We start from the raw sequence: 25,805 nt of genomic DNA, 5'->3' as shown, positions 1-25,805 counted from the left end.
GAGGAGTGTGTCTGGAAGCTGAGCCCCGAACTCATCTTTCATGGGCCTGCTTGGGCATTCTGGAACTTTTCTGCCTTGCCCGCTGGCGGAGTGCTAAACTGTGTCAGCAGAGGGCACTGCAGGGGTGGCAAAGGAGGAAGGGGGTTTTCTAGATGGCTCCTGGCTATGGGCTGGCACCCCCCCAGCCCCCCCTCCCCCCCGGGGACTGCTTCCTCCAAGTCCTGGGCACAGCGCTTGCCTGTGCGTGGCTTACCTGGCATCCCAGGGAGTGACTTTCCAGCAAGTTCCGCTGCCAGAGGACCTCAGTGAGCCTCCCCTAGGCTGCATCCAGCGAGACCTGACTGGATCCCAGTCCGGGTTTGGGGGGTCAGTGAGGAGACTCAGATTTGCTCCCCGCTTGGAGCTCTGCCTCCTCTCTGGGGTGGTGGCCACATGCTGCTCTTCCTGTACGTTTAGCGTTCCCCTCACCCTCAGTAGCCAGCCCCTTGTTCCCCCCCCCCCCCCCGCCACGGTCCGTCAAGCGTCCCCTGTTCCAGTGACTGGGGGTTCCTCCTCTTGATTGGACCCTGACTGATAGAAAGACTCAAGAAGTTGCTCAGCTACCCAGTGGGCCGTCTGTTAGGGCAAAGGCAGGCCCGTCGGACCCCACATTGCCTCCTCCCCTTTCCCTTTTGGGGGATGTCGCGGGTGGTGGCCGTCCTGTCCCTGGCTCCACCACACTGTGTCGAGTGTGTCCAGCAGCTGACTTGCCCTCTGAGCTCACGGCGTGTGGGTCTGGGTCTGGAGTTGCCGACCCAGGAACACGCGTGAGAAGCTGTGGACATTGGGCCCCGCACGCGTGGCCCGTCTGACCTTTAACTGGAGGAGACTGGGAGCCCTGGGGACGGGGTGAGCTGAGGGTACAGCCACACTCGGGTTGGAGGAGAGGCCACTGCCCTCCAGTTTCTCATCAGAGGGGATCCTATTCCTCCCCTGGATTCTGGCCCTGGTCGAGTGACTGGCTTTGACCACGGAGACATGAGCAAACGCAACACAGACAGAAGCTGGAAAAGCACTTGTGCACCAGGCTCGTCTTCACTTGTTGCTGGAAACTTCCGTGGGGTCTGTGAACAACCCCGGGCTAGCCTCCCAGGCTGGTGGTCCCTGACAACCCCCAGGCCCCCCGGGGGGTCTCCGCAGGGGGAGCACGGCCACCTGACTCCCCGCGATCCTCAGTGCGCCCGCTGTCTGCACCACCCCCTCAGGAGGCACCTCTCCTTCCACAGGCTCAGCCTTCCGGCCCCGGCTGCGGCGCGGCCCATCACGAGCCTGGTGCATCCGCTCAGCCCAGGAGTGTCTACTGCCCTAGGCCGAGGGACGGACGCCAGGAGCTAAAGCTGATGGCGCCCACCTCCAGCGGCAGGCTTGCTGTCTCCTGTCCTCTGCTCACCGCTAGGTCTCTCCCTGGCACCCTCAGGGGACAGCAGCCCCCGTCCCAACATCCCTCCACTATTTCGTCAGCGTTCTCAGGGTTTCGGCATCCACAGGCTGCCTCCTGTTCCTCGAGCCCTCGGCACTGCCAGTGACAGCCCCACTCTCTCAAGGTCGTGCCCCCGGGGCGTCCTCACGAGTAACTGCATCAATGCCACGATCTCAATTGTAAGGGTCCTCCTCTGTGACCAGAGAGCCCTCTGCCCGGCACTCCCTCCCTCCTGTGACTCCACCCCAGGCCCGGCTCCACTGCTCCCGACCCCTCCTCTGACCCAGCCTGATATCACAGCCCCTCACACTTTCCCCCAGCCCCCAGGCCCATGGCCATGACCTCCCCAGGGAGCCTCCTCAACACCATAGCTCTGCTCATCCCCAAAGCCCTGATCTCAGTTAAACCCAACTCTGGGACTCCAGACGGCAGCTGAGTACTGAACTTGGCTGGAGGAGATCTCACGCTCCTGCCGAATGCACTTCAGAGGGCACTTGACGTTGCCTGACAGCCCTACCCCCGAGACCCCAGGGCTGGTCTCCTCTCTCCTTGAACCTCCAGCCCCGCAAATGTCACATTATAACATGTTGATGCATAACATGTCCATGAGGTTCCGTAATAAAAATTTTACACAGGATAGGCAGTGAAATACCTCCTTCGCGATCTCCCTCCCCACCACCCTCCTGCCTCCTGCTCTCTTCCTCCCCGTTTCTGGTGTGCAGACGCACACCTGCCTGCTCACACACCCACAAGTAAGCGCTCTGATTAGTTCCTGGTGTATTCCTCCAGGCTGTCTCAATGCACACACAGGCAAATGCAAATGAATGTAATATAGATATGCATATACATACGGTATGTAGATATAAAATTCTATAGATATCTTTTCCCACTTGTACTTATTGAATGTAACATACCACAGGCTGTTGTGCAAGGGGCTTTCTTCTCCTTGATACTGTATATTAAAACAGTTTCCACATCAGGACAGAGAGAACTTCCTTCTTTGTGGCTGCATAGAGCTCCATTGTGTGGTGCACTGCACTTCTTTGCCTAGGGTTACCGATGGACACACAGGGAGTTTCCAACATGGATAAGATACGTTCCTGGAAGGGGCACCTGGGTGGCTCAGTACATTGGGCATCTGACTCTTGATATTGGCTCAGGTCAAGATCCCAGGGATCCCGCCTTGGGCTCCTCACGAAGCATGGAGACTGCTTGGGATTCTCTCTCTCTCTCTCTCTCTCTCTCTCTCTGCCCCTCCCTACTCTTTAGCTTTCTCTCTCTCTCAAAAGAAAATAGAAGATACATTGCTAGAAGGGGAATGGCTGGATCAGAGAGGTTTTGTTGACTTGACTGCTATTGGCCCTCGGCAGGGGCTGTGTCAGGTTACCCTCCCAGAGGAGTTAGTGAGCGCACCTGACGGCTGTTGGCCTTGCCGTGCTTTGGACAATCTTAGGAGACATACTCTTTCCGTAGACCTCTCGGACTTAACCCCCCACGTCTCTCCCCCGGGGCCTCCCCACTCTCCCTGTCAGGACTTCCGTATTTGGGAGGTGGCACCACGGTCCCCATGGCTTGCTTAGCGTCTTTTGATGGTTCAGGGACTTGCTCTTATCTCACATGCCACCCCAGAGCCGGCCCCATCTCCCTCCACATCACATCGTCCCCCCTTCCTCTTCAAAGCCCTCAGTGCTTTCCTTTTACAGCTGGAGCCCCCACCTCCCAGCCCCAACTAAGGTTCTCAGACCCCTGCCTGCCTCTCTGGTGGGACCTGCTCCATCTCCTACCTTCCCCCACCCAACCCTGGAGCTCTTCCCCTAGAGCCCAGCACCCCCACCCATGCCACCTTCCTTTGCGGCTGCTCCCTCCCCTGCGCTGCTCTGTCCAGGTCTGTGTAAGTGGCCTTATCAAGTTTGGGGGCCCAAACCAAGTATCTTCTCTGTGAGCACTCCCCGCCGCCCCGCCTTAATCTCTACCGAGTCACTGCCACCCACTGCCACCCCACTGCCGTGGGACCTGAACTGTGTATTTACTTGCTCCGTGTTTCCTGTGTGCCTCCGGGAATGTCAGCCCTTCTGGGTGGCCTTGGCCAACTCTCCCCACTGCCCCGCCCCCAGCAGGGATGGGGGAGGGGTGGAGGGCCCCATCAAGGCTTGTGCCCCTCCCTCTCCATTCACACGGGCCTCACAGCCATGTACAACTGAGAGCAGGTGGCCACAGAAGGCCCCCTGTCCAGGCTGCCCCTCTGTGCCCTGAGCCTGGTGACTCACTCTGCCATAGGTCCTGTGGGGACGGGGAAGTCCCTGAAGTGGAACCCTTGGTGGTGGCCAGGGCCAGCGACCTCGGTCCCTTCCCCACTCCTGTGTCCTCTTCCTCATCCCTCCTGGAGTTCTGCTGGCTGAGGGGGGAGGCAGGGCATGGAGGTGGGGGGCGGGGAGGGGTTCAGGGCTCTCTGAGGACCCCCCAACCCGCCCCGCCGCAGCCAGGCTGGAGACCGGACAGCCCAGCCTTTTCAGGCCTTTAGGTCCCTCAGGTCGGCCTGGCCGGAGGGATTTGAAGTTTCCAGCTTGTCTCGGGTGCTGGGTGTGGGAGCTCCCGCAGATGGTTCCTGTGGTGGGGGCGCTGGTCCCAGGACCCCCTGCCTCTCCCACCCCGAGCTCCGTGGGAGCAGTGAGCGGCAAGCTAGACACCCACCGGCGAGGTTCCAGCCCGCCAGGACCTGCGGCCTCAGCTCTGGGGGAGAGGGTGTCCCGGGGCCACCGTCCCCCTTCCCTCCTTGACCCTCAATGGTAGGCTGGCTCCACCCCATCCCATCCCACAGGAGCAGTAAGGCCCCTCTCCCCTCCTCTGTCCCTCATCCAAGGGGCCCCCAGACTCCACACGGGCTCCCTTGGGGACCCTCCCTCAGCTATGTGGAATGGAAGGGACCCTGCCCCTCCCCAAATCCTGGGCCTGGTGGACTGGTGTCCAGATGAGCTGGGGCCATCTCTGAAGGCCGACTGTGGGGCTCCCCTGATCACAGCTGCAGCATTGTGCGATCAGGTCCAGAAATGTAAGGCTAAGTTCCCCCAGAGGCCTGTGGGCGGGGCTGAGATGATTGTCTGGAGTCCACTGCCTACGCTGCATCCTCAGGAGGACTGTGGGGGAGGCCAAACCGGCTCATGGTCTCTATTTACAGGTAAGGAGACTGAGACATGAGAGAGTGAAGGGGCTGGCCATGCCCCCCACTCAGACTTTCCCAAAGCTCATGCTCATGGGAGAAGGGGGAGGGGCACCGTGGGACCTGACTCACTGTGGGTCTGACACAGAGCCTGGGGAGACGGGGTTTGCCCAGGCCCCTGGAGGCTAAGAAAGCCGCTGCTGTCCCCGATTCCTGCTCCCCAAATAAATCATTCCAAGCCACTTCTGAAATCAGTTTTTTATATTAAGCTATAAAAATCCGGACTTTGTCCTGGGTACATACGTACAAAAGCGGTACTATCAAAAATAATATTAACGACATCAAACACGCTAATTCCTACAGCTGTACAAAGGCCTTTGTGCACCATTTACAAGGGCCAGCTCCTGGCCACAGTACCTGGAAAGAGGGGACGCGCCCCAGCCCAGCACTCTCAGGGGCACGTGCTGAGGCACGCCTAAGTCTGAACCGCGCCTGCTGGAGCCGAGGGGCTCGTGGGTGGGCAGGGGCCCGGGAGCGTACGGCGGCCTCGAGCTCCCCGGGTAGGATAAGGTGTCCTACAGGCAGGGGTGCATGAACACTGCAGTGGGCAAAAGAATGCCCTCCCCCCGGCACCCCACCCCCCTGCCCACGTCCTGACACCTGGACGGCCAAGGGGGCAAAGGTCGCAGGTGGAATTAAGGCTGCTGATCAGCTAACCTTAAAATTGGGGATGATCCCACATTATACAGGTGGGCCAAAGGTCATCGAAAGGATCCTTAAAAGTGAAAGACGGAGGCCAGGAGAGGAGGTCTGAGGTCTGTGATGTGAAAGGGATCTGACTGGCCACAGCTAGCTTTGAAGATGGAAGACAGCTGGTGCCGCGATACTCAGGCAGCCTCTAAAAGCTGGGAAAAGCAAGGAAATTCCCTCCAGAGCCTCCAGAAGGAACCAGCCCTGCTCAGACCTTGGTTTTAGCCCACGAGACGTGTATCAGACTTCTGACCTCCAGGACTGAAAGGTTAGATCCAGTTGAAACCACTGCGTCGGTGGGAATGGGCTATAGCAGCAATAGGACACTGATACAGAGGCCAAAGGGCCAGAGGTCAAGTCTGCCCTGCCTAGACCTCAGGCTGACTTCCCGGAGGACCCATGGAGGCGCCCCTGTCTGTGCATGGAGGACCCAGGAGGCCCAGGCCCCAGCTAAAAGTTCATCTTTTCCTTCTTTCCTTTCTAATTCTGCCTTCCATTCCATAGACGTGCTGAGCTCAGCTCAGTGCTGCTCCCCACACTGGGTGTCCCGCCCCCAGCTGGGCAGGTAAACAACCCAGGGCCCATCCAATCCTGGCTGCTCAGGGGCTGGTGCCTTAGCCATGCTGGGCAGAAGCAGCAGCAGCAGGCTTTGCTGAGGGGCCAAGAAGCAGGGCACCCCAAGGGGGGTGCTGGCCCACCAAGGGGGGTGCTGTCCGATGCTTCCTGGGTGCTCACAAGCAGGTCAGGCGGCAGGAAAAGCTAACCAACTTTTATAAGCGAAAATAGGGGCTTGAAGGGCTCATGCGTCCCCGTGCTGACGTCCAGGATGCTTCGGATGCTCTTGACCTCACTGCTCGACAGGTTTCCCTTGATGGCCAAGATGGCACTCAAGTGGCCTTTGCTGGTAAGGAAAGCATCCCGTCAGTCCAGCCGAGTCACCCCTGCTCACACCTCTTCCCAGCTCCCCAGACACCTGGTGCAAGCCGCAGGGCCCTGCAGCCCAGCCCTGCCCACGAGGGGGCCATATTCTCCTTTGCCCACTGTGCCCCACAGCCCCGGCCACCCGTCCTTCCCTGGAGTGCACCAAACCCCTGCGCATCTCAGACCTCTGCGCTGGCTGTTCCTCCCGAAATGTTCTCCCCCACACTCTGGAGGTGAAGAGCTCTTTCTCACCCTTCGGGTCTCAGCTAAAATGTCACCTCCCCCAAGGTTTCCCATGTCCCAACTCAGCGCCTCCTGTCATTCACAACCTTGGTTAAACTATCTTTACAGCTTGTAAGTTTATTTCTTTGCCTGATTACTTTATAATTGCTAACCCTCATTAGACTGTAACCTACATGAGAGAGAACGGAGACCTGGTCTGTCTCAGACTTCATTGCACAAGCAATGCATATACCTAGAACAGGGCTAGGTACTAAGCAGGAGACGACTCAATAATGGGTGGATGGATGGAGGGAGAGAGGACGGGTGGGTAGATGGATGGATATGTGGGTGGGTGGGTAGATGGATGGGTAGATGGATGGATGAATAGGTGGGTGAATGGATGGATGGATGAATGAGTGGGTGGGTGGGTAGCTGGATTGTTGGATAGGTAGACAGGTGGGTGAGCAAGTGGACGGATAGCCAGATGGATGGGTAGATGAATAGATTGGTTTGGTATGGGTGGGTGGATGGATGGGTAAGAGGATGTGTGGATGGATAGGTAGGTAAGGGGGTAGATGGATGGGATGAATGGATGGATGGGTAGATGGGTGGATAAATAGGTAGGTAAATGGATGGATAGATAGATGAACAAGTAGGTGGATGGGTAGATGGTTGGAGATAGGTAGAAGAATGAGTGAGCAGATGGCTGGATAGCTACACAGATGGGTAAATGAGTAGATGCATAGAAGGGTGTTTGTATGGGTGGGTGGATGGATGGATGGGTGAGTGGATCAGTAGATGGATGGGTGAGTGTGTAGACAAGTAGATGGGTAGATGAATGGAGGGAGTGGATCAGCCAGAGGCTACACTGGGCTGGACTAGGCGAAGCAATCCAACTCAAGACTGTGCAAGCTTTCCCTACCGTGTCAGAGGACTCAGCCTAAGGAAAAAACTGCCCTAGTTCACCAGACCTTCAGGCAGCCAGTGGCTGTGCCTTCACTCTGAAGACCCCCAGGCTGACCTCCATGGGGTCCCCAGCTTCACTCTTGACTTGCTATGGCCCTAGCCTCTCTGGTCTTCGTTTCCCCTCTGAGAGCAGTGTCACATTAGGCTAGAACCACGGGCTGTGGAGCCAGACTCCCTGGCTTTGCCGTCTCAGCTTTACGACTGACTAGCTGTGTTAGACAAGCTCTGTAAGCACTCCGGGCCTCGTCAGCTTCATAAGGTTGTCAGTGGGGCATCAGATGCATGAGCCGCTGTGTCCGGCACACAGTCAGCCCTCGGCACGGGCTAACTGCTGGGACTGAGCTCTACCAGCCTGAAGGGGCCGACCCCGGCCTCCCAGGCTCTGCCCAGGTCCAGCAGGGCCATGCTGGCTGCCCAGGTCCCGTGGTGCCCTTGTTTCTCACCTGAAGTCAGGGTACCAGGTGGCGTAAGTGGCAACCTCAATCTTGATGGCACTGGGGTCTTGCAGGCGAATGATCTCGGCGAGCTTGGGGAGGGCGTGATGCAGCCAGGCCGCTGGGGAGCCCTGCAGACACAGGTCTGGTTGGGGGTAGGCTGCCCCTTCCCCAAAAGGCACCCGAGGGCTCAGGGTAGTTCCGGCCGGAATGGATCGGGTTTGGAGAGGCCCGGGGACGTGTCTGGCCCTGAAGGCACTTGGGACAGGGGCCGCCCACCCCCGCGGTGCTTGGGAGGGGTTGGCTGGAGCTTACGTTCTGAGTGCAGAAACACTCGATGAGGTCGGCATTGGCCTGGACGTGACCTGCCAGCTGCTGCTGCTGCTCCGCGGTCTTGAGGACGAGGCTCCGCTTGCTGAGGCGGATGATGTACTCCTTCACCAGGTGCAGGTGGACAACCTCCATGAGCTCCTGGGAGGGCGAGCAAGTGGGGACGCGTGAGCCCTCACCGGTGGGGAGCTCACTACCCTCCCTCGAGGCCTTGAAGCCAGGAGTCCAGGGAGGGGCAGATGCCAAGCAAAAGCGAGGTATGTGTGCATGTGTGCGTGCATGTGCGTGTGTGTGTCTTTTCCAAGTATCTGCACGTTAGCGTGAGTGTCCAGACTGCCCCTCCCGCCCCCGCCCCGCCTTGCCCAGTCACCAGCCCAGCACCTCCTCACCTCCCGGAAACAGTCATGGAGTTCCAAAAACTCAGGCAGCCTCTCGCCCACGGTGGTGATGATTTCCTCCAGGGTCTGTGCGGGGGCGGCCCAGCGGGTCTGCGTAAACCTCTTAAACAGCGGCTGTGACAGGGGAGAGGCAGGATGTCTGGTCACGCCCTGCGGAGGAAGGGCCACCAGCCGCAGACACACGCAGGCTGACACACAGGGTGCAACGCAGGGGCAAGGGGCTCTCGACGACTCCCTGGGGAACTCAAGTCCCCGCTCACAGACAGGAAGTGGAGACAGGGTCCATGTACCCTTCTCCAAGGTCAGCCAGCTGCAGCTCTGGAGCTAGGCAGCCATCTGCCTGCCTGCGGGCCTCTTCCACCGCCCCCTCTGAAATAAATAAATTCCTGCATAAACAAGCGCTTGTGCTTGGCTGGGCCTCTGAGGACCTGTGCCAAGTCACCCAGGGTCACCGCCCGGCCTTCACCGCCCGTGGTCACTGATGGCCGCCTGCCCTGGGTAGCAGGAACAAGGCGGGCAGGCAGGGGACCTCTACTCTTCCTTTCCAGGGACCCCTGCCTCACCCCCTGCCAAAGGAGCCAAGGGCTTTCTGTGGATTTCTTGGCCCAAGCAGATGTGGCAGCGGCCACCAAAGGCTCTGGGCATCACAGCTGGGAGTCGGGCATGGGGACGTGGCACGGGCAGGTGGTGCTGAGGGAGTTGGAGAAAAAGTGTGCAGGCTCAGGATGGGGTCTCAATGCGGGGAGGGGCATCAACGTTTCTCTGCGTGCTCCCAGCCCTGGCAGCCCCTCTGAGGCCAAGCCCGGGCTGAAGTGGTGGGGACGAGGTCAAAAGCCCTCGATGGCCCCCATTGCCTGGGCAGCACGGGCCTCAACAGCTGGCTGCACAAGTGCCAGGTCCTTGCTTCTGCCCTTCCTCACCTCCCGGGGCCCCTCCATCCCCCTCCCCCCACCCCGATGCTAAGCTCAGTGAGTCACGCAGGGAGGGGGGCTCCCACTACCTTCAGGTCCCCGAACAGGCTCTGGAGCAGGATGTCAAAGCTGTGACTCTGGAGCTCACTCAGGGGGGCCAGCAGGTAGCCCGGGGGGTCCTGTGTCTGCCACTTCTGCTGCATGGCTGTCCTGGAAGGACACGGATAGAGGCAGGGTGGTCAACCCAGAGCCCCAAACCCAGGGAGCCCAACGCCCTAGGCAAATCTTCCTGAACCATCTTTTCACTCTAGAACCTTCTGTGACTCCCCATTCCTTGTGGAAACAAGTCCAGGTCATCCCATCTCTGTGCCCCAGGCAGCACCCAGCCTTCTCAGCCCCAGGGAACACGTGCACTTAATCCACATCTGCTTCACAGATGTAACCACTGCGCCTACCTCCTCGGGCTGTCCTTAGAAATTTTAAAATAAGGAATAAACCAACCCACTAGCACTTGATAACGTTTGCTGCTGCTGCCTCAACAGACCCCGGTCAACTCCTCATAGGGCACGCCCATTTTAAGTCCCTGTCTTCGCTTATGCTGCTCCCCCCACCCCTCCGCAGCCCCACCCTCCTCTCCCCTCCCAGCGGCCTTTCCCTCCAACAGGCCAACAGGCCCAGTGGTTCCCGCTCCCACAAACCCCTCCTAGCACCCTTACCGGAAGGACAGGCAGTTGTTGATATTGGCAATGACATTAGCCCTGTAATTTCTCAGCTGTTTGCATCTCTCCAGAAATTCATCAAAGGCTCGCTGGTAGCTGTTGAAACCGGAAGGGGCACATGTTGGACCCGCACAAACACCGGGACAATAGCAGCCTCCGGGCTGCCCACCGGCCTCCCCGGGTCCACAGACTGCTCTTCCGGTTGGCAGGCTCCCTGCAGCGCGGGGAGGGGCTGCTGGCCCCAGAGCATCGTGGAACAGGCTTCACACGCGAAGGCCATGGGATCAAGGCTCCTGCTGCCCCCACTCCTTCCCCCAGATCCCTCTACAGCAGGAAGACTGGAAAGGGGGTGAGGGGCGGGGACGGAGGAGTCCTGGGGAGGGAGGCAGCCAAGAGAAATGCAGGGCTGGAGACCCGGGGCGCCACCAGAAGGGAGGCCAGGACCTCAGTTCCTCATGGGGGGGGGGTCCTTCTTACAGCCGGAGGCTCTGGTGCTGGGAGGGGGTGGGTGGTCAGATCCCCTGAGGCTCTCAGGGGTCCCGGGGCAGGTGCGGAGGGAGAAAGGACTCCTGCTCATAATGACAGACACCCCAGAGGCTGGAAAGGGATACCCATCCGGGACACAAGGTGGGGAGCTGGCTCTGAAAGCAGTGGCTACGCGGACCCCCCATGCACAGGCAGGCGCACACCCACCTCTTCAGGAATGTGGCCAGCTCTACCAGCAGCACCTGCTTTATCTGCGTGCCCAGGTCAAGGGTAATGCTCTCGGCCTTGGCCTGGCTCTGGGAGAGGATCTGCAAGGAGGAAGGTGGGAGCTGAGTAAGAGTCCACCTGGACCAGGACTGGGGAACATGCTGGAACTGGGGCGGGTAGTGCTCAGAGTAGACACGTGCGTGTGCACACGGGGCTCCCAGGGGCGGGGGCCCCGCACGGTGCGCCGCGGATGGGAGCACAGGGGCTGGCTGTGCTACCTGGATGACGTCAATGGCCAGCTCACTGTGGCAGTGGCCGTCCAGCCTCTGGGGAGCCACATCCCGGGCCCAGCGTTGACTCTCTAGCTCCAGGGCACGGGCCATCAGCTCCTTCACACTGGCCTGGGGGAGAGGAGACGCAGGTTAGGGTGGCTCAGAGCCCATCACCCTGCCCACGTGGAAGTCCCTGTCAAGCTCCTTGCCTGCGTCCTGTCTCCAAGCCTCCCCGGGCTTCCTTCCTGCCCCTCCCCCGTCCCGGCGCAGCGCTGGACTCACCATCTCATTGGACAGGAACGTGGCCTCCAGCAGCCGGATCTGCCGGGGGGGCAAGAGGCTCCCCAGCCTCATTCTCTGCAGCTCTCCGGCCAGCTTGGGGCTGTTGATGATGTCGCTGCGGGGACAGGGGGGCCGGCGTGAGGAAGCCTGCGCCCCCTTGGCACCATCACCCCCGCAGGAGCTCACCTTCGCAGCCTCAGACTCTGACAGGCCCAGAACTCGCTCGCCCTCCCCCATCCCTGCTTCTCCATCTCGGACCGAGGGCCCCCTATCTGCCCAGTGTGCTTCGGGCCAGAAGCCCTGGAATCCTCCTGTCTGCTCGGCTCTCTCATTCCCCCAGCGACTCCTACCCCACATACTCGGCTACGTCAGACTCAAGCCACCCAGCCCGATGCCCGGCCGCTACCATCTCCACCCGGCTCGGGGCAGAGGCCTCCTCTCCAGCCCCCTGCCTCCCCCCCTGGTCCCCAGCAGTCCCCCCGCCACCCAGCAGGCGGAACTGCCTTTTGAATCCGACTCAGGCCTCCTCCCTGCCACAAGGCCTCCCTCTCGCACAGATATAATGTGGCTCCTTGGGCAGCAGCCACTGGCTCTCCGCCTCCTCCCGACCGCACCCCCACACTGCACTCTCGGCCTCCTGGCCTATTCCACCGCCCCCAGGCTGGCCCTGCTGCCCCCGGAGGGTGGGTGAGTCCAGGCCGGAAGGGCCGCCCCACCCCAGCTGCTCCACTCACTCCGTGGCGCCTGTGTGGGACCCTGGGTCCCCAGGGACTGCCCAGCCCCAGCACTTCCTCAGGGGCCTTTGTGCACCCGGACACTCGCCCCTCTCCCCATCTGCATCTGGCTGTGTCCCTCTGCTCCCTGCATTCTGGCCCCTCTGGCCACACAGGCCCCCACAGCACCTCCCGGGACTCCTTCTCCCCACGGCTCCGCTCGGCTGGCCCCGCTTTCCTGCTGCACTGACCCCGGTGGGCCCCAGGCCAAACGCCCCAAGGTCACTGGGACAGGAAGACTGAGGTGTAAGTGCCCAGCATTTCCTGGTGAGTCAGGATAAGCAAGAAGAAACTGGCCCGCGGCTGGCCTGTCTCTCCCACAGCCCCTGCCCTATGCCAATCTCTGCCCTACTGCCTCACCCCGCAGGGCCCTTCCTCTGGGCCCCCGCTGCAGGCTGACCCGCCAGCTGAGACCCCTGGCCACCCAGATTTATCTCCGAGACCCTCAGACACTGCTCCCGCTGTCTATACCTCCAGGCTTCCTGCGGGCTCCACACTGGGGGCCAGGGTCAGCCCCCATAGGACCCCCTGGCTTTCCGTGGCCTGGGCCTTTCCACACAGCATGGCCAGTCTCTCCTCACCTGGCGTGTACAAATGACAGATGCGCTCGGGGCCCCACGGAGTCTGGGTAAATCAGAGGAGAGCCGAGGCACCCTGAGGCGCTCTGTTAGCAGAGCCGGCCTCCCACCTAAGGAGCTCTGGCCTCAATGACCAGAACCCAGCTCTGCGGTGGGCTCACTCGGTGACCCGGCTCGATGGCCACATGGCTCTGCTGCACCCCTGGGACTGTCCCATGGCCCGCTGGGTAAATCCAGACGCTGGCAAGTTCTGCACAACTGTCAGAAAGTGTCAGGGTTCGGCCTCAGGCGCTGGAAGATGACTCCTTTTGTGGGGGCACCATTCTCTGCCTTCTTCCAGGCCTGCCCTGTCCCCTCCCTGCCTGCCTCTCTCACTGCCAGCAGCCAGCAGAATTTGGTTCCTCCTCCCTTCCCCTCCTCCTCCTCCACCTGGCAGATGGCTTCCTCAAGTGACTCAGGATGGCCCCGGCCCCTGGCTCCCACGGTCACTGGTCTCCCTGCCACTGCCCTTCCTGTCCCCCTTCCTGCCCGGGATGGTCACCGCCTCGCTCCCTCCTCGGAATGGGAGCTCAGGAAGGAAAGATGAAGTCCCTGCCGTTCTCGGAGGCTCAGTTTCCCCAACAGCGGGATGTGGCAGAAGCCAGGAAATCAAGGGTTCCAAGTGCAAAGCAGACCGAGCGCAGGCGCCCCTCCTCTGAGTGTCTGGGGATCAGACAGCCCCAGGGACTCGGCGCGCAGCCCCCCCGGGGCGCCGCGCCCACTCACTTGGGGTAGAGGTTCTGCGCCCACACCAGCAGCATGTAGGTGTCGCGCTCGCACAGCTCGAACTGCGCCATGGCCGCCAGCTGGGCCGCGAAGTGCCGGTGGTAGCTCTCGGCGTAGGCGGCCACCACGTCCAGCTCGGCGGGGAACAGCGGCTTCAGCCGCTCCACCACGGCCTCCAGGTCCTCCTTCATGGTGCGGCCCATGTGCAGGAAGGTGCGCTCGGCCTCCGAGCGGCCGTCGGGGCCCGCGGCCGGCCGGCGGCCCAGGCGCTCCTCGGCCGCCTCGGCCACGCCGCGCCGCCACAGCTGCAGCCAGCGCCGGGGGCGCGCGACCGCCAGCGCCGAGGCCCCGGGCCCCGCGGGCCCCGCCGCCGCCGCCGCCGCCGCCGCCGCCTCGGCCGCGCGGCGGTCCTCGCGCTCCTGCTCGGCCAGCACGGCCAGCGCCTGGCGCAGCCGCTCGGGCGCCGCGTCGAGGGGCCGGCGCAGCAGGCCGAGCACCTGCGCGCGCAGCAGCGCGTACAGCGCCTCCACCTTGCTCTGGCGCCGCACCAGCTCCTCGGCGCTCTGGCCGCCCGCCGCCGCCGCCGCCTGCAGCTCGCGCTCCAGCAGCAGCAGCGGCCGCGCCGCCTCCAGCCGCCCGCGCTCCAGGTCCGCCTTGAGCTCCTCCACTGCGGGCCGGGGACGCGGGGTCAGCGGGGGCGGCCGGGGTCCCCACCCCGCGGCGCCCACGGGAGGGGACGCGAGGCCCGCCCCCCCCCCCCCAAACCCCCGCTCCGACGGGCCGGGTGGAAGCTAAGGCCCAGCCCGTCTCTCTGCCCTCCTGCTCATCTCAGCGGGATGAGCCCCAGCCCTGCCCGGCCCGGGCCGGCTCTGACCCCGGGGTGCTCAGGCCGCCTGGGGGCCCCAGCCTACCTGTGGGCAGCGGGCCGCCCAGCTCATGCTGGCACTCCGGCCGGCCCTCGGGCTCTGCTGGGCCCGGCTGACCCTTCTTCTTCCTTCCTTTGGTGAAGACGCTGAACACGTTGGCCAGTCCTTTTGGCCTCTTCTTCTTCTTCTTCTTCATAGCCTCGTCTTCGTCCCTGTCCGGGACCCCCTTGGCCTCCAGGGGAGGCACCAGGTCCTCAGAAGAGGCCTCTGACATGGAGGCCTCCGATTCCACCTCTGAGGTGGAGGGCAGCTTCTGGGAGCTTCCGGGGAGGTCAAGAACCCCTCGGCCAGTCTGCTGGCCTGGCAGGCTTTGGAAGAAGGTCATCATCTTCAGCATCACCCAGGCTCGGGCCTGCAGACAGGCAAGGGGAGAGGGAAGGTAAGAGCAGCTGCAGCCACAGGCGCAAGTACACAGCCTCCGCGGCGCGTGAGCCTGCTTGGTCTGTTTTCACCATGTGACCTTCCGGGTCTGGCGATCCTGGCCCAGAGCAGCACGAACGATTCAGCTCCCTCCCCGCACAACCAGTTTCTCAGCACCTGCAGTTTTTCTTCCAGTACACCCCCCCCCCAACCCTCCCAAGACCGCCAGAGGCAGGGAGGAATCTGGGACGTGTCAAATGCCCCAGACAGAGGGGGCCTTCACTTCATTTTGGCAAGTCTTCCCGAGCAAGGAGAGAGGACCGGAGGGCGTGAGTGCCTCCTTCCCCCGTGAGACCCCGGGAGAGGGGGCAGAGCACGGGCCGCTGTGGCACCGCGTAGAGCAAGAACTGAGGTCCAGGAGGGTCATGGCACCGAGGCTGCTCCATCCTCCCCGTGCCTGGCTCTTCTCTGTGTGCAGTCCAAGAGGGAGGCCCTGAGCAGAAGCACGGCGCCCCTGCTGGGATCGTGAGGGGAGCAGAGCCCAGCTGCCATCCTGGCCTCGGGGCTCAGATCTAGAAATCACGTGCCCCCTCAAATTCAAGGGGTGGGAAAGGGTCTCAGAGAGGCTTCCACACGTCAGCAGAGACAAGGGGCCCAATGATGCACCGAGCTATCTGAGGTTACCCAGCAACTCAGACCAGGAGCCAGGCTTCCGGCTCCTGCTCCACCCTGCCTGCTCCAAATTTGGTGACATCGCTGTCACAAAAGTTTCCACTTTCTGGGCCCTCCCCAGATGCCTAGCCCATCTCTTCCTCATTCCCTTCAAGGAGGGGATTTATTATCCTCATTACACAAAATTGACTCAGGGAAATGTGCCTGTGCCAACAGCTTGGGCTTGGAACTCCAATCACCTGGTGCTGCGTCTTCCCACCTCCCGGTCCCCCACCACATCGCAGGCTGCGTAGGAGAGCAGGACCCCCTTGTGCCCAGCATCATGCTCCCCCCCCACCGTGACCATCGTCAGAGCAAGGCCAGTGGAGGATAACCAGCCGGGAACCTGGCTGAGGCCATGAGAGGGCAGCAAGGCAGGCCTGGGAACGGGGGGGGCAGATAGGATCAGGCCTCCCTGATGGCCGGGTTATCCACCACCTGGCATCTGCCCCACCACCCAAGGGTAAACACGAGTTGTGACTCATGGAACACAATGACTTTGACCCACTTCTGCAGCAACCCTGCAAGGCAGACAGGGTGATCCCTCATCTGGGAGAAACTGAGGCGAGGGGGGTCGTGGGAGAGGTGGCTATAAGCCCCTGGCAGGCATGGATCAGGGCTGTCAGGCCCTTCTCACAGCCCCTGCTACCTCCCCACCAGCCCAACTACCCCCAGCCCATCCCTCCAGGGCCTCGTCACAAATCCCTGAGTTTGGCCAGAGCCATCTGGGGGGACAAGTGGCCTGAGTGTCTCCCAAGTGGCTTCACCAAGTGCCCTCAGCAGAGTCCAACACCGCTGGACCTCAGCTGTCTCCCGTGCCCCCTGGGCTGAGGGGTCCACACCAGGGCCAAGCAGGGGGTGCTCTGGGGAGCCCCAAAGCCAAGGTGCAAGGCCACAGGCTCTCCTGCTCCGCCCACCCCCGCCCCAGCGCTCTCCCCCATCCATCCCGCTTCCCTGCCACACAGCCGCGGGAGCTGGTCCAGCGCCTCGAATGGCCAGGCCCCACCTCTGCCCATCAGCTAGGGGGAGGGACGGGCCGCCCTGACAGCAGTGCTGCCCACCAGCCTCACCTCTCCCTGCCTCGTCCGATACCCCCTCGGTGCCCGCACATGCTGGGCTCTATCTGACCTCAGGCCTGGCTCCCGCGGGTCCCCACATGACATCGCTGCCTCCTTGCCTGTGACACAAGATCCCCCTCACCCTTTTGAGGTCCTGTGGCAGCCCCTGTGGCTCGGTCTCGGGACTTGATTTTCAGAGGCGGCTGGTGCAGTGGAAAGCTAAACGGCTAGGAGATCAGCTGCACCTCTCTCTAGCGTGTGGGCAATACCTCCCTACCTTCACCGGCCTCAGTTTCCCCATCTGTGAAATGAGGATGAGGACCCCCACCTCGTAGTGCTGCTGAGAGGAAATGGCAAAACCCCACAGCTATGTGCTGGCCCCTAGCCAGCCTTTGTAAGGGGAGGTTGTCCTTTGTCCCCTTGTCTGTCAAGCCCGCCAAGGCATTGGGGTAGGCCAGAGGAGGGCGGGAAAGGCGTCCTTCAAGCCTGGGCTCTAGGCTGGGCACACTGACACAAGGGGCCTGCTCAGTCATATCATGTGACCACCGCCTGTGGCCCAGCAGTGACCCCCCCACCCGCGGATCCCAGCCTCCCAGCTTCTCCTCAGGCACCGCACACCCCCTTACAATCCTTCCTGAGTCAGGGCTGATGCCCACAGTTTCTCATGGCCTCTGTGCCTGGTTCCACAGCTGTCCCCCCCCGCCGCCCCCCTCAGTGAGGGCAGGCAGAGGAACCTGGCCTAGGTCACAGAAGCCAGCCAGCCGCACCCCCTCAGCCTTCCTCCTGTAAAAGGACCAGAGACCCCTGCGCCTTTCCCCCACACTCCTCCCTCCCTGCCTTTTGCAGGACTGAGCTCTTGGCTGTGGGGCTACCAGATCCGGGTCTCCTGCACCCTGACGCGCCGCAGCGCAGCGCAGGGACCTCAGTTTCCCTAGAAGTGGGGCTGCCGGAGGCCTGGGGCCCTCGGAGCCTTCTGCCCCCTCGGTCCGGGCGCGCCCCGGCCGCTCCGTCGGGGGATCCGGCCGGGAACTCGGGGTGGAGGCGGGCGCGCAGCCGCGCGGAGCGGCGGGGGACAGACGCTGTGCGGGCGGAGGTCACTTACTGCGTCCGGGCCGGGCCGCCGCTGTGGCAGCAGAGCCCGGCGCCGCCTGAAATAGTCGCAGACTCCGCCCCCGCCCCGCCCGCGGCAGGCGCGGAAAACCCGCGGGCGGAGGCGGCCCGCGTCCGCGAGCCCCGAGTCGCGCGCGCCCCGCCGCGGGGAGTGGGGGCGTCGCCGCCTCGCAGCGGTCCGGGCGGGGTGGCCGGTGCGGGGTGGCGGGGCGGACCGGGGTCGGTCTGGCGCTGGCATTGTCCGACCACGGCTTCTGATTGGCTGCCTGGAAGGGGCTCGGGACCACTTTCTCGCGTCACAGAGCCGGCGCCGACCCCGCAGGGTCCCGGGGACCGTCCCCCCCCCCGGTGCCTGTGGCGCGCGAGGCTTGCTCCCTCCGGGTAGCGCGTTCCCGCCTCGGGCACCGGCGCGGCCCCAGGGAGGCAGGGGCGCGGCGCCGCTGGAGGCGGTGGGCCGGGCCGGGGGCTGCGGGGACCGCCAGCTGCCGACCGTGCGCGCTGTGCCGGGGGCTTTGCAGCCGCTCAGCTTCACAAGCCTTGCTCGAGAGGGGGAAATGGCTCAGAAAGGCGACCCACAAGTCTCCCGAGGTTGCACACCGTGTGGCGGGACTCCCGCCGGGGCCCTTTCCCTTTCCGGGATTGGGGCTGGGCCAGCACAGGCTCCGGGGGCACCAGGCCCAGACCCCCACAGCTCAGGCCAGGCCAGCGCTCCTTGCAGCTGTGTCTGACTCGGCTGGCCTTGAGCAGGTCAGACCCCTTTCTGGGCCTCAGTTTCCCTCGAAACCCAGTTTCTCCGTCCCTCTGGGTCTGGGAGAGTGGGGGGCTGTTGCTGGTGAAGAGCAACCGTTGGCGACTCGCCCCCTTCCCCGTTTCTTGTTTTAGGAATTCTTGCCTTCTGGAAAGAGCCAGTGTCATTAAGGAATTCCCCGGCTGGGCACCAGCTTCCCTTTTTACTTCTTGCTTGAGCCTCTGCCCTTGCCAACCTTTTGTTTGCCCCTACCCTTGGTCTCCCCCAACGTGTAAATTCCTGCTCCCCTTGTCACCTGGGCAAAGGTCTCTGAGGCCAGGGAGTAGGGGGTAGGGGGGAGCTGGGGGTGCCCCTTGGGACTAAGAACTTCCTCTTCCTCCTTGGGAGAGGTGGACAAGTACCAGTCTTGGCCTTGGCTATAGATTCTGTCCCTGGGGGGGGGGGCACTCGTGGGGGGGACCTCAGGAAATGTCAGTAAGACAGATTCCACACTCTTTCCCTGAGTCCGGTGGGGGGTTGGGGGTATGTGTGTGGCAGTTTTCAGATGAGCCAACAGAGCCATGGTGCCCCAGGGCTGGGAGGGTCATTCCATTTCCTCCCTAGCGAACAGATTGGGGGGATGAAAGGCCACACCCCCAAGTTCATCCAGCCAGACAAGGGTGAGGAGGGTGGGAACCAAGGGGTTCTGGCTCACCGCCTCCTGTGGCCGCATTGTGCAATCCCCACGCTTTCCTGCCAGACCTCCTCTCCTCACCCCAAACAGATTGGGAAATCACTGGAGAATCTGAAGCTTTCTGGGCCGTTGTGGGGGTGGGGGGCTGTCAGGGACCCCCCCATCCTCATCAGCAGAGGCAGGATGGACACTTCATAGGGCAGCTGCTGCCTGAGCTCCCTCTCCGTGGCCTCACCCTAGGAAGCAGCCAGGGATTGGGAAAAGTTGCCTTCTCCTTTGCGGTTGCACCACTCACTTCCCCTTTCCCTGAGTTGAGATAGGAGGGTCAAGGGTTGCCTACATGGAGCCCCCAACACAAGGGAAAGCCTCTGAAAACAGGGCTGCATAGACGGCCAAGGGATGACAGCCAGTGGGGCACGCGCTCTTCTTATCCCCTCTGGAGAGATGAGGAAACCTCCCCAAGAGGCCAGACACTTCCAGAGAAGGCCAGCCAAGACGTCCACTCTCCGCAGGAAATGAGCATCAGATGCTGGTTGGGAGTGTTCCTGGCCAGCTGCTGTCCCAGTTACCACCTCCCTGGGGGATGAGTAGGGGAGAGCAGGCCAGCTCCACCCGGAAGAGAGGAGTGGACAGCAGGCAGAGGCAGACTGGCATCCGCCCTCCCCAGCCTAGCCCAGAAGTCAAGTGTACAGCACCCGACCAGGAGCAGTGGTCAGCTCCTCACCGGCAACCCCGGGCCCCGAAGCCCAGGACGCCTCCCTTCCCTCTGCTCAGAAATGACAATTGGATGGTTTTTTAAGTTGTGATAAAATACACGGAACGTAATTTCCCATTTTGACCATTTTAGGTATACAATTCAGTAATGTTTCCATTACCATGCAGTATTATGATAGGATTATTTCACCACCATCCATCTCCAGAGCATCCTTCACCTTGCAAGAATGAAACTCCATACTTATTGAACATTAATTCCCCGTTCCCTCTTCCCTGAGCCCCTGGCAATCACCGTTCCACTTTCTCTTTATAAACTGGACTATTCCAAGTAGCTCACAGAAGTGGAATCACAAGAGTATTACTCCTTTTGTAACTGGCTTGTGGCACTCAGCATGCTGCCCCCAGGGTCCATCTGTGTGCAGCCTGTGTCAGACTCGCCTTCCTTTTTTAGATTGAATATTTCGTTGTTTATCCAACATAGTCTGTCACTGGACGCTTGGATTGTTGCTACCTTGTGGCCATCGTGAATGACGCTGCTTTGAACATGGGTGTGCAAATATCCCTTTAAGACCCTGCCTTCAATTCCGTGGGAGGTCAGTTGACGTTTGTCGACCTCCACAGGTGCTGGGCTCTGCTCTACGTGCTTTGCATGCATTCACGGATACTCCCTGGTTACCCCCTTTCCACGGACGAGGGAAACCAAGGCACAGATAGGTCCAGTCATGCGTAGAAGGAGGGTGCAGCTTGCGGCAGGGGCCCCCAGGAGCAAAGGCCCAGGGAAGGGGTGGCGCAGGAATGAAGGGCGGGGATTCACTGGGAAGACCGGCCGGGGCTGGCAGTGCAATGGATTGCCCAGGACCGGGCGTCTAGGGCATTCCAGGATGACACTGAGCCCTTCCCCCACGGCACAGGCCCACTTCCTTTTGTGAGATGACTTGCACTTACCACTGCCCTAACCCCGGCTGTCCCTGACAGTCCTGCTTTTCCCTTTACGTCACTGGCCTGGGACCCTTCCCCACGTCCTGGGGATGCCCCGTTCACCAATGACATTGGGCAGAGCGATTGGATCCCATGTTGACAGATAAGGAAACTGAGTCTCAGAGTGTAAGTGGACACAGAGTTTTGAGGCCTTGAGGCTGTGGTCCCTGCTGCCACCAGCCTTTCGCAAAGGGGGAAGTCATTTGTCGGGGGGGTAACTGAAGATGCACTGGACCTCCGCTGGAGTCTGCTGACCTCCCCAGGGACCACGGGATGGCCAGGACAGCTGACCAGGAACCTCCCTCACAGGGCATGCCCTCCCATGAGGGCACTCAGCAGACCAAATGTTTACCAATAGATAGTGTCCCTCCCATTACCCATGAAGCCCCTCCTCTCCCCGCCTCCCCCAGAGGAAGCCAGGCCACACAGTCCTTTTAGAGTCTGGCAGATGGAGAAACTGAGGCAAGGAGAAATGGCTTCTGCAGGTGTTCCATGAGCCTGGCCCACCTCAAGCCCAGCACTCTTTCAAGGAGTGCAGGGAAGTGCAGGTGGTGATGCAAGACGGTCAAGTTCAACTCCTATCTCTTGTGGCCTGGGGCTGCCCTGGGGCCCTTCTCTGAGTCAGTAGGATTTCCAGGAAAACAGCCGGGAGGCTTGCTCCCCAAAAGGCCCCACTGATGACAGAGGCAAGTCACAGGGCTGGAGCTCTCTGGGAATCCCAGCCCTGCAAGGGCCTGGCCAGGTGAGGAGGAGAGGGAGGCTTCCCTGAAGCCTCTCAGGGCCTGGGCCATGGGAACTCCCCCTCATCCAACTGGCCTCCAGGGAGCTGTGAGCTTCTGGATTTTGGAGATGGAAGGCATGATGATGGGGGCTTAGGCATGAAGACCACCTGGTCCCTGGAGAGCTCCATCACATCTGTATTTTCAGAGCTCCATCACTTACTTTCTGTATTTTCCTTCCCTCAGGCCTCAGTCTTCCCTTCTGGAAATGGAGGGGACACACGCTCAGGAAAGGTTTCCAAGAGATGATGCTTGTAAAGAACTCTGACGCTCCTCTCAGTGAGTGAGCACCGTGAGCCAGGCCCTCACCCCGCACCATATTTGCACTTTCTCTTGTAATGTTCCCAATTCTACGCCTGGAGATAGAACCGATGGAGTAACTTGCTCATAGTCACACAGCAAGGAAGGTGCAGAACTGGGGTTCTGGGCTGGAAGTGTCTGAATCCAGAGCTGACTCTCAGCCCTGCCCGGAACCCACGGGAAGGAGGAAAGCCATAAGTCGCTGAGCACCGCCAGGCCCACAGTGGGTGCCCTGGAAATGGCAGGGCTCTTCGTGACATTCCTCTTCTCCGAGGTCCTGAGTTTTGAGGATTTGAGGGCTCTGGCAATCGGACAGCACTGGGTCCGTCATCACTTGCTTTTACAGGACTGCCCCCGTCCCCAGCCAAGCCACCTCCGGCAAGGGGCTTCATGGACGCCTGACATTTCATTATTCACGGATATTCCTCAGATGAGCATCGCTTTTTACAGATGCCAGAATCCTATGAGGGTCCCTGCTTGCTTCTGGGGAAGGAACAGGGGAAGGGAATATGGAGACATCTCACCTTACAACGTTTTTTGTACTCCCCCCCTCCAAGTTTGCACAGATGTTTATTTTTGTTTATTGTTTAAAACATAATTTATTGTCAAATTGGTTTCCATACAACACCTAGTGCTCATCCCAACAAGTGCCCTCCTCAATGCCCATCACCCACTCTCCCCTCTCCCTCACCCCCATCAACCCTCAGTTTAACTTTTTTGTACTTTTACAATTCTGAGCTATGCGGGGTTGCCTGGGTGGCTCACTCAGTTAAGCATCTGACTCTTGATTTCAGCTCAGGTCATGATCTTACAGTTCGTGAGTTCAAGCCCCGCGTCAGGCTTTGTGCTGACAGTGCTGAGCCTGCTTGGGATTCTTTTTCTCTCCCCCTCTCTCTGGCCTTTCTCTCTCAAAATCGGTAAGTAAACGTTTTTAAAAAGTCTGAGCTATGTGATTGTGTCACTATCCAAAACATTATGAGAGTTAAAAATGAAAACATTTCACAAATAAATGTGAGCTATATGTGCAGAGTAGGGGACCCCCGGGGAGGAGGGCAGTCTTTGCAATGACTAGTCCAGGCCCCACGGGCCCCAGGAGAGAAGTGGACCCAGGGGTGGGTTTGACTTGTCCAGCGTTCAGTCCCCTCTAACCATTTCACCAGGGGAGGGGCGCCGGGGGGGCCGGGCTGAGACCCTGGCGGGGCTCCCCCCGGGGAGCTCCCGGCTCCCAGCACATCTCTCCTTCAAGAGGGCCTGGTCCTCCCAGACCCAGGCCTTGGTGGCGCTGGGCCTCGTCAGCAGCGCCCTTAGCGGGCCCTCAGCACCAGCCTGCTGCCAGCGCCACAGCCGGCGGGGGAGGGGCCGGCCTGACCTGGGAGGGGGCCCCCTGGCTTGCTGGAGTTCCCAAAGAGACTTTGTGGTAGCAAAGGAAGGAAGTGACAAGAGGGCTGCAGGGGAACTCTGGGAACACTGCGGCCTCTCCCCTCCCCTCCTCTGCAGGCGTAGGGGCCTGTCTGGACGGCGTGCTGGCCCCCGTGCACTGGGGCCCCATGTGGTCAGGGGCCTGGAAGGAAGGGGCTGGGTTCACCAGGCAAACAAGGAAGAGAGGGAGGCTGTGCGGGGACAGAGGCGACACTGACGGCCATCCACAGTGCGCCCTTGGTGCCCAGATCTGGTCTCGTGCACTGCGGCCTCCCTCACCTGGTGCTCTCCCGAACTGCAGGCCAGGAGACCGAGCCTCAGGGAGGGAACGGCCCCCATTACCAGTGAGGAGGGCAGAGCGGACGCCTGAACGCACCCCTGCTTGGTATGGCCCCGGGGGCTTGTACAGCACAGCCCTCTCGAGGGGAGCGGGGCCCACACACGAGTCCCAGGCTGAGCTAGGGCTGGACTCCTAGGGGACACTCACGTCCCCGCCCGTTACCCCAGGATTGTCCCGGGGCTGGCAGAAGCACTGGCAGGCTGTGGCTCATCAGTCCTCGGGCCCGGGCTCTGTGCCTTGGGCAGGGTGGCCCTCCGCGTGTTCTCACCGCCCTCCCCAGGTTGGGCCAGGGTCCCCACAACTTCTCAGAGCAGGCCTTGTTTCAAGAACCTGCAGGGCTCGGGGCCAGAGACCAGAAGCAACCCCCAACCCAGGAAGGAACCCCAAGAAATGTGGGCACTGAAGGAAGCCAAGCTGAGCTGGGGAGGAAAGAGAAGGGAGCTGTGCAGGAGAAAGCGGGTGGCCAGACAGGGACGGGACCAGGGACCAGCTGGGAGGGCCCAGGACCCGAGTTTTAGGGGCACATCGGATGTCCTGCTCCACCTGAGGAATGCAGACCCGGGGCACGGCCCCTCCATCCCCAGGCACATTCCAGGAACACACATGCACACATGCTTCCTTATCAGCCAGACAACCTGGCCCGCAAGTCCGGAAGCCTCTGAGGGCCGGCACCCCCCCAACTTGGCCTGGACAACAGGATGGCCAACGAAAGGCTCTAGGCTCCCTGCAAGGCCTCGCTGGACCTGGCGGGCTGGGAGAGCTGGGGGCTCTGCAGCAAAGCCGTCCACGGCCAGACCGGTGCCCCCAGGCTGGCCCACCTCCGGGCCCCAGCCTTCCCAACTGCACCCTCGTAGGAGCTGCTGCCCGGCCTCCCGCCCAGCTCAGCTCGGCCTCGGACAGCCAGCCCGTCTCCAGATGCCACTGGGCTCGCAGGAGCACACGAGGCATACATACCCGCCTGGGCACGAAGGTTCCTGCCAGGAAAATCTGATTTCCTGTCTCCAGGCCCAGACACACTCAGGAAGATGGCCCTGGGTCTCAGCCTGAGTCCTTTCCACTGCAACCAGGAGCTCCGTCAGCGAGGGGCTACTGCACTTTGCGGCCTCTTCCCAGCCTCCTTCTGGGCATTCTCCCTACTCGCCGACCCCACCGGCCTCGGGCTTTGCTATCACTCAGAGGTCCCTCACTCCTGCACCAGGACCTTTTTAACCTTTGTTCGCAGACTGTGGCCTGGCCAGGCCCTGGGGACAGGGGATTATAGGAGAGCCAGGGATCTGGTTTTCTGGCTGGCTCGTACTTAACCCTTCCCAGCCTGGGAGGCACAGACAGCACCCCCATTTCACAGCCAGGAAAACAGAGGCATGGAGAAGTAAAGGAATGTGCCTGCAGTCTCATGACTAGAAGGTGGCAGAGCTTTCCTGCAGCCTGCCTTGGGAACCCAGCCCCAGGGCTTCAGCAGGGGGGGCCAGGCCTGTTAGGGGCAGGGGCTGCCAGGGGAGATTTCCGTGAGGAGACTGGGTCTCAAACACGGGGTATGGGTTCCCTAGGGAGAACCTGGCCAGGACCAAATCAAACCTTATATGCGCCCCCCCGCCCCCCCTCCGCCTTGGACTCACCCAGGCCACTATGGCTACTGAGGTCAAATGTGGAGTCAGGCTGGCCTGTCAGTCCCTGCCCTCCCTGGGGAAAGAGGTGCCCCTCTGATACCTCCCTTTCCCCTGGCTGTGAGGGTCTCAGGCTATCTGTGCTGGGGCCTGGTATGAAGCAACCTCCACGCTCTGCTGGCCTCAGTTTCCCCACAAGAGAAAGACAGAGAACTGCCCATCAGTGTCAACACCGGAAAACACTGTGTCCCCATCCTTGGCCTGGAGCCTGGGAGCCCAAACCACTCCTCATCCGTATTCCTGCCCCACCCGCCCCACCCCACTGCATTCCCTGCGTAGGGAAGTCTGGACACCCCCTGGGCCTCCTGCCTGCCCCACGCCTGACCCCCATGTATCCACGGAGGCGCTGCCCCTAGTACCTGCTCCCGCTCCCTTCAGCACCCCAACAAGACTCA

The 25,805-nt window shown here is 61.4% G+C and overlaps 1 protein-coding gene across 1 annotated transcript; it reads right to left on the bottom strand.

Moving 5' to 3' along the window:
* Nucleotides 1–6,119: 6,119 nt before the first annotated feature.
* On the bottom strand, nucleotides 6,120–17,894 carry TNFAIP2 (TNF alpha induced protein 2). The gene is made up of 12 exons (XM_039251171.1): nucleotides 17,788–17,894; nucleotides 14,542–14,908; nucleotides 13,631–14,297; nucleotides 11,515–11,629; nucleotides 11,239–11,361; nucleotides 10,961–11,061; nucleotides 10,265–10,363; nucleotides 9,638–9,758; nucleotides 8,629–8,751; nucleotides 8,225–8,380; nucleotides 7,919–8,040; nucleotides 6,120–6,267 (listed from the first exon to the last, which is right to left on the bottom strand). The coding sequence occupies exons 2-12, from the start codon at nucleotides 14,891–14,893 to the stop codon at nucleotides 6,126–6,128; spliced, it is 2,121 nt and encodes a 706-aa protein (XP_039107102.1). The 5' UTR covers nucleotides 14,894–14,908; nucleotides 17,788–17,894; the 3' UTR covers nucleotides 6,120–6,125.
* Between the last annotated feature and the right edge of the window lie 7,911 nt (nucleotides 17,895–25,805).

Source organism: Hyaena hyaena, unplaced genomic scaffold (assembly GCF_003009895.1).
Source record: "Hyaena hyaena isolate Hyena2069 unplaced genomic scaffold, ASM300989v1 scaffold_386, whole genome shotgun sequence".
NCBI lineage: Eukaryota > Metazoa > Chordata > Mammalia > Carnivora > Hyaenidae > Hyaena > Hyaena hyaena.
This window is presented reverse-complemented; position numbering and strand designations above follow the sequence as displayed.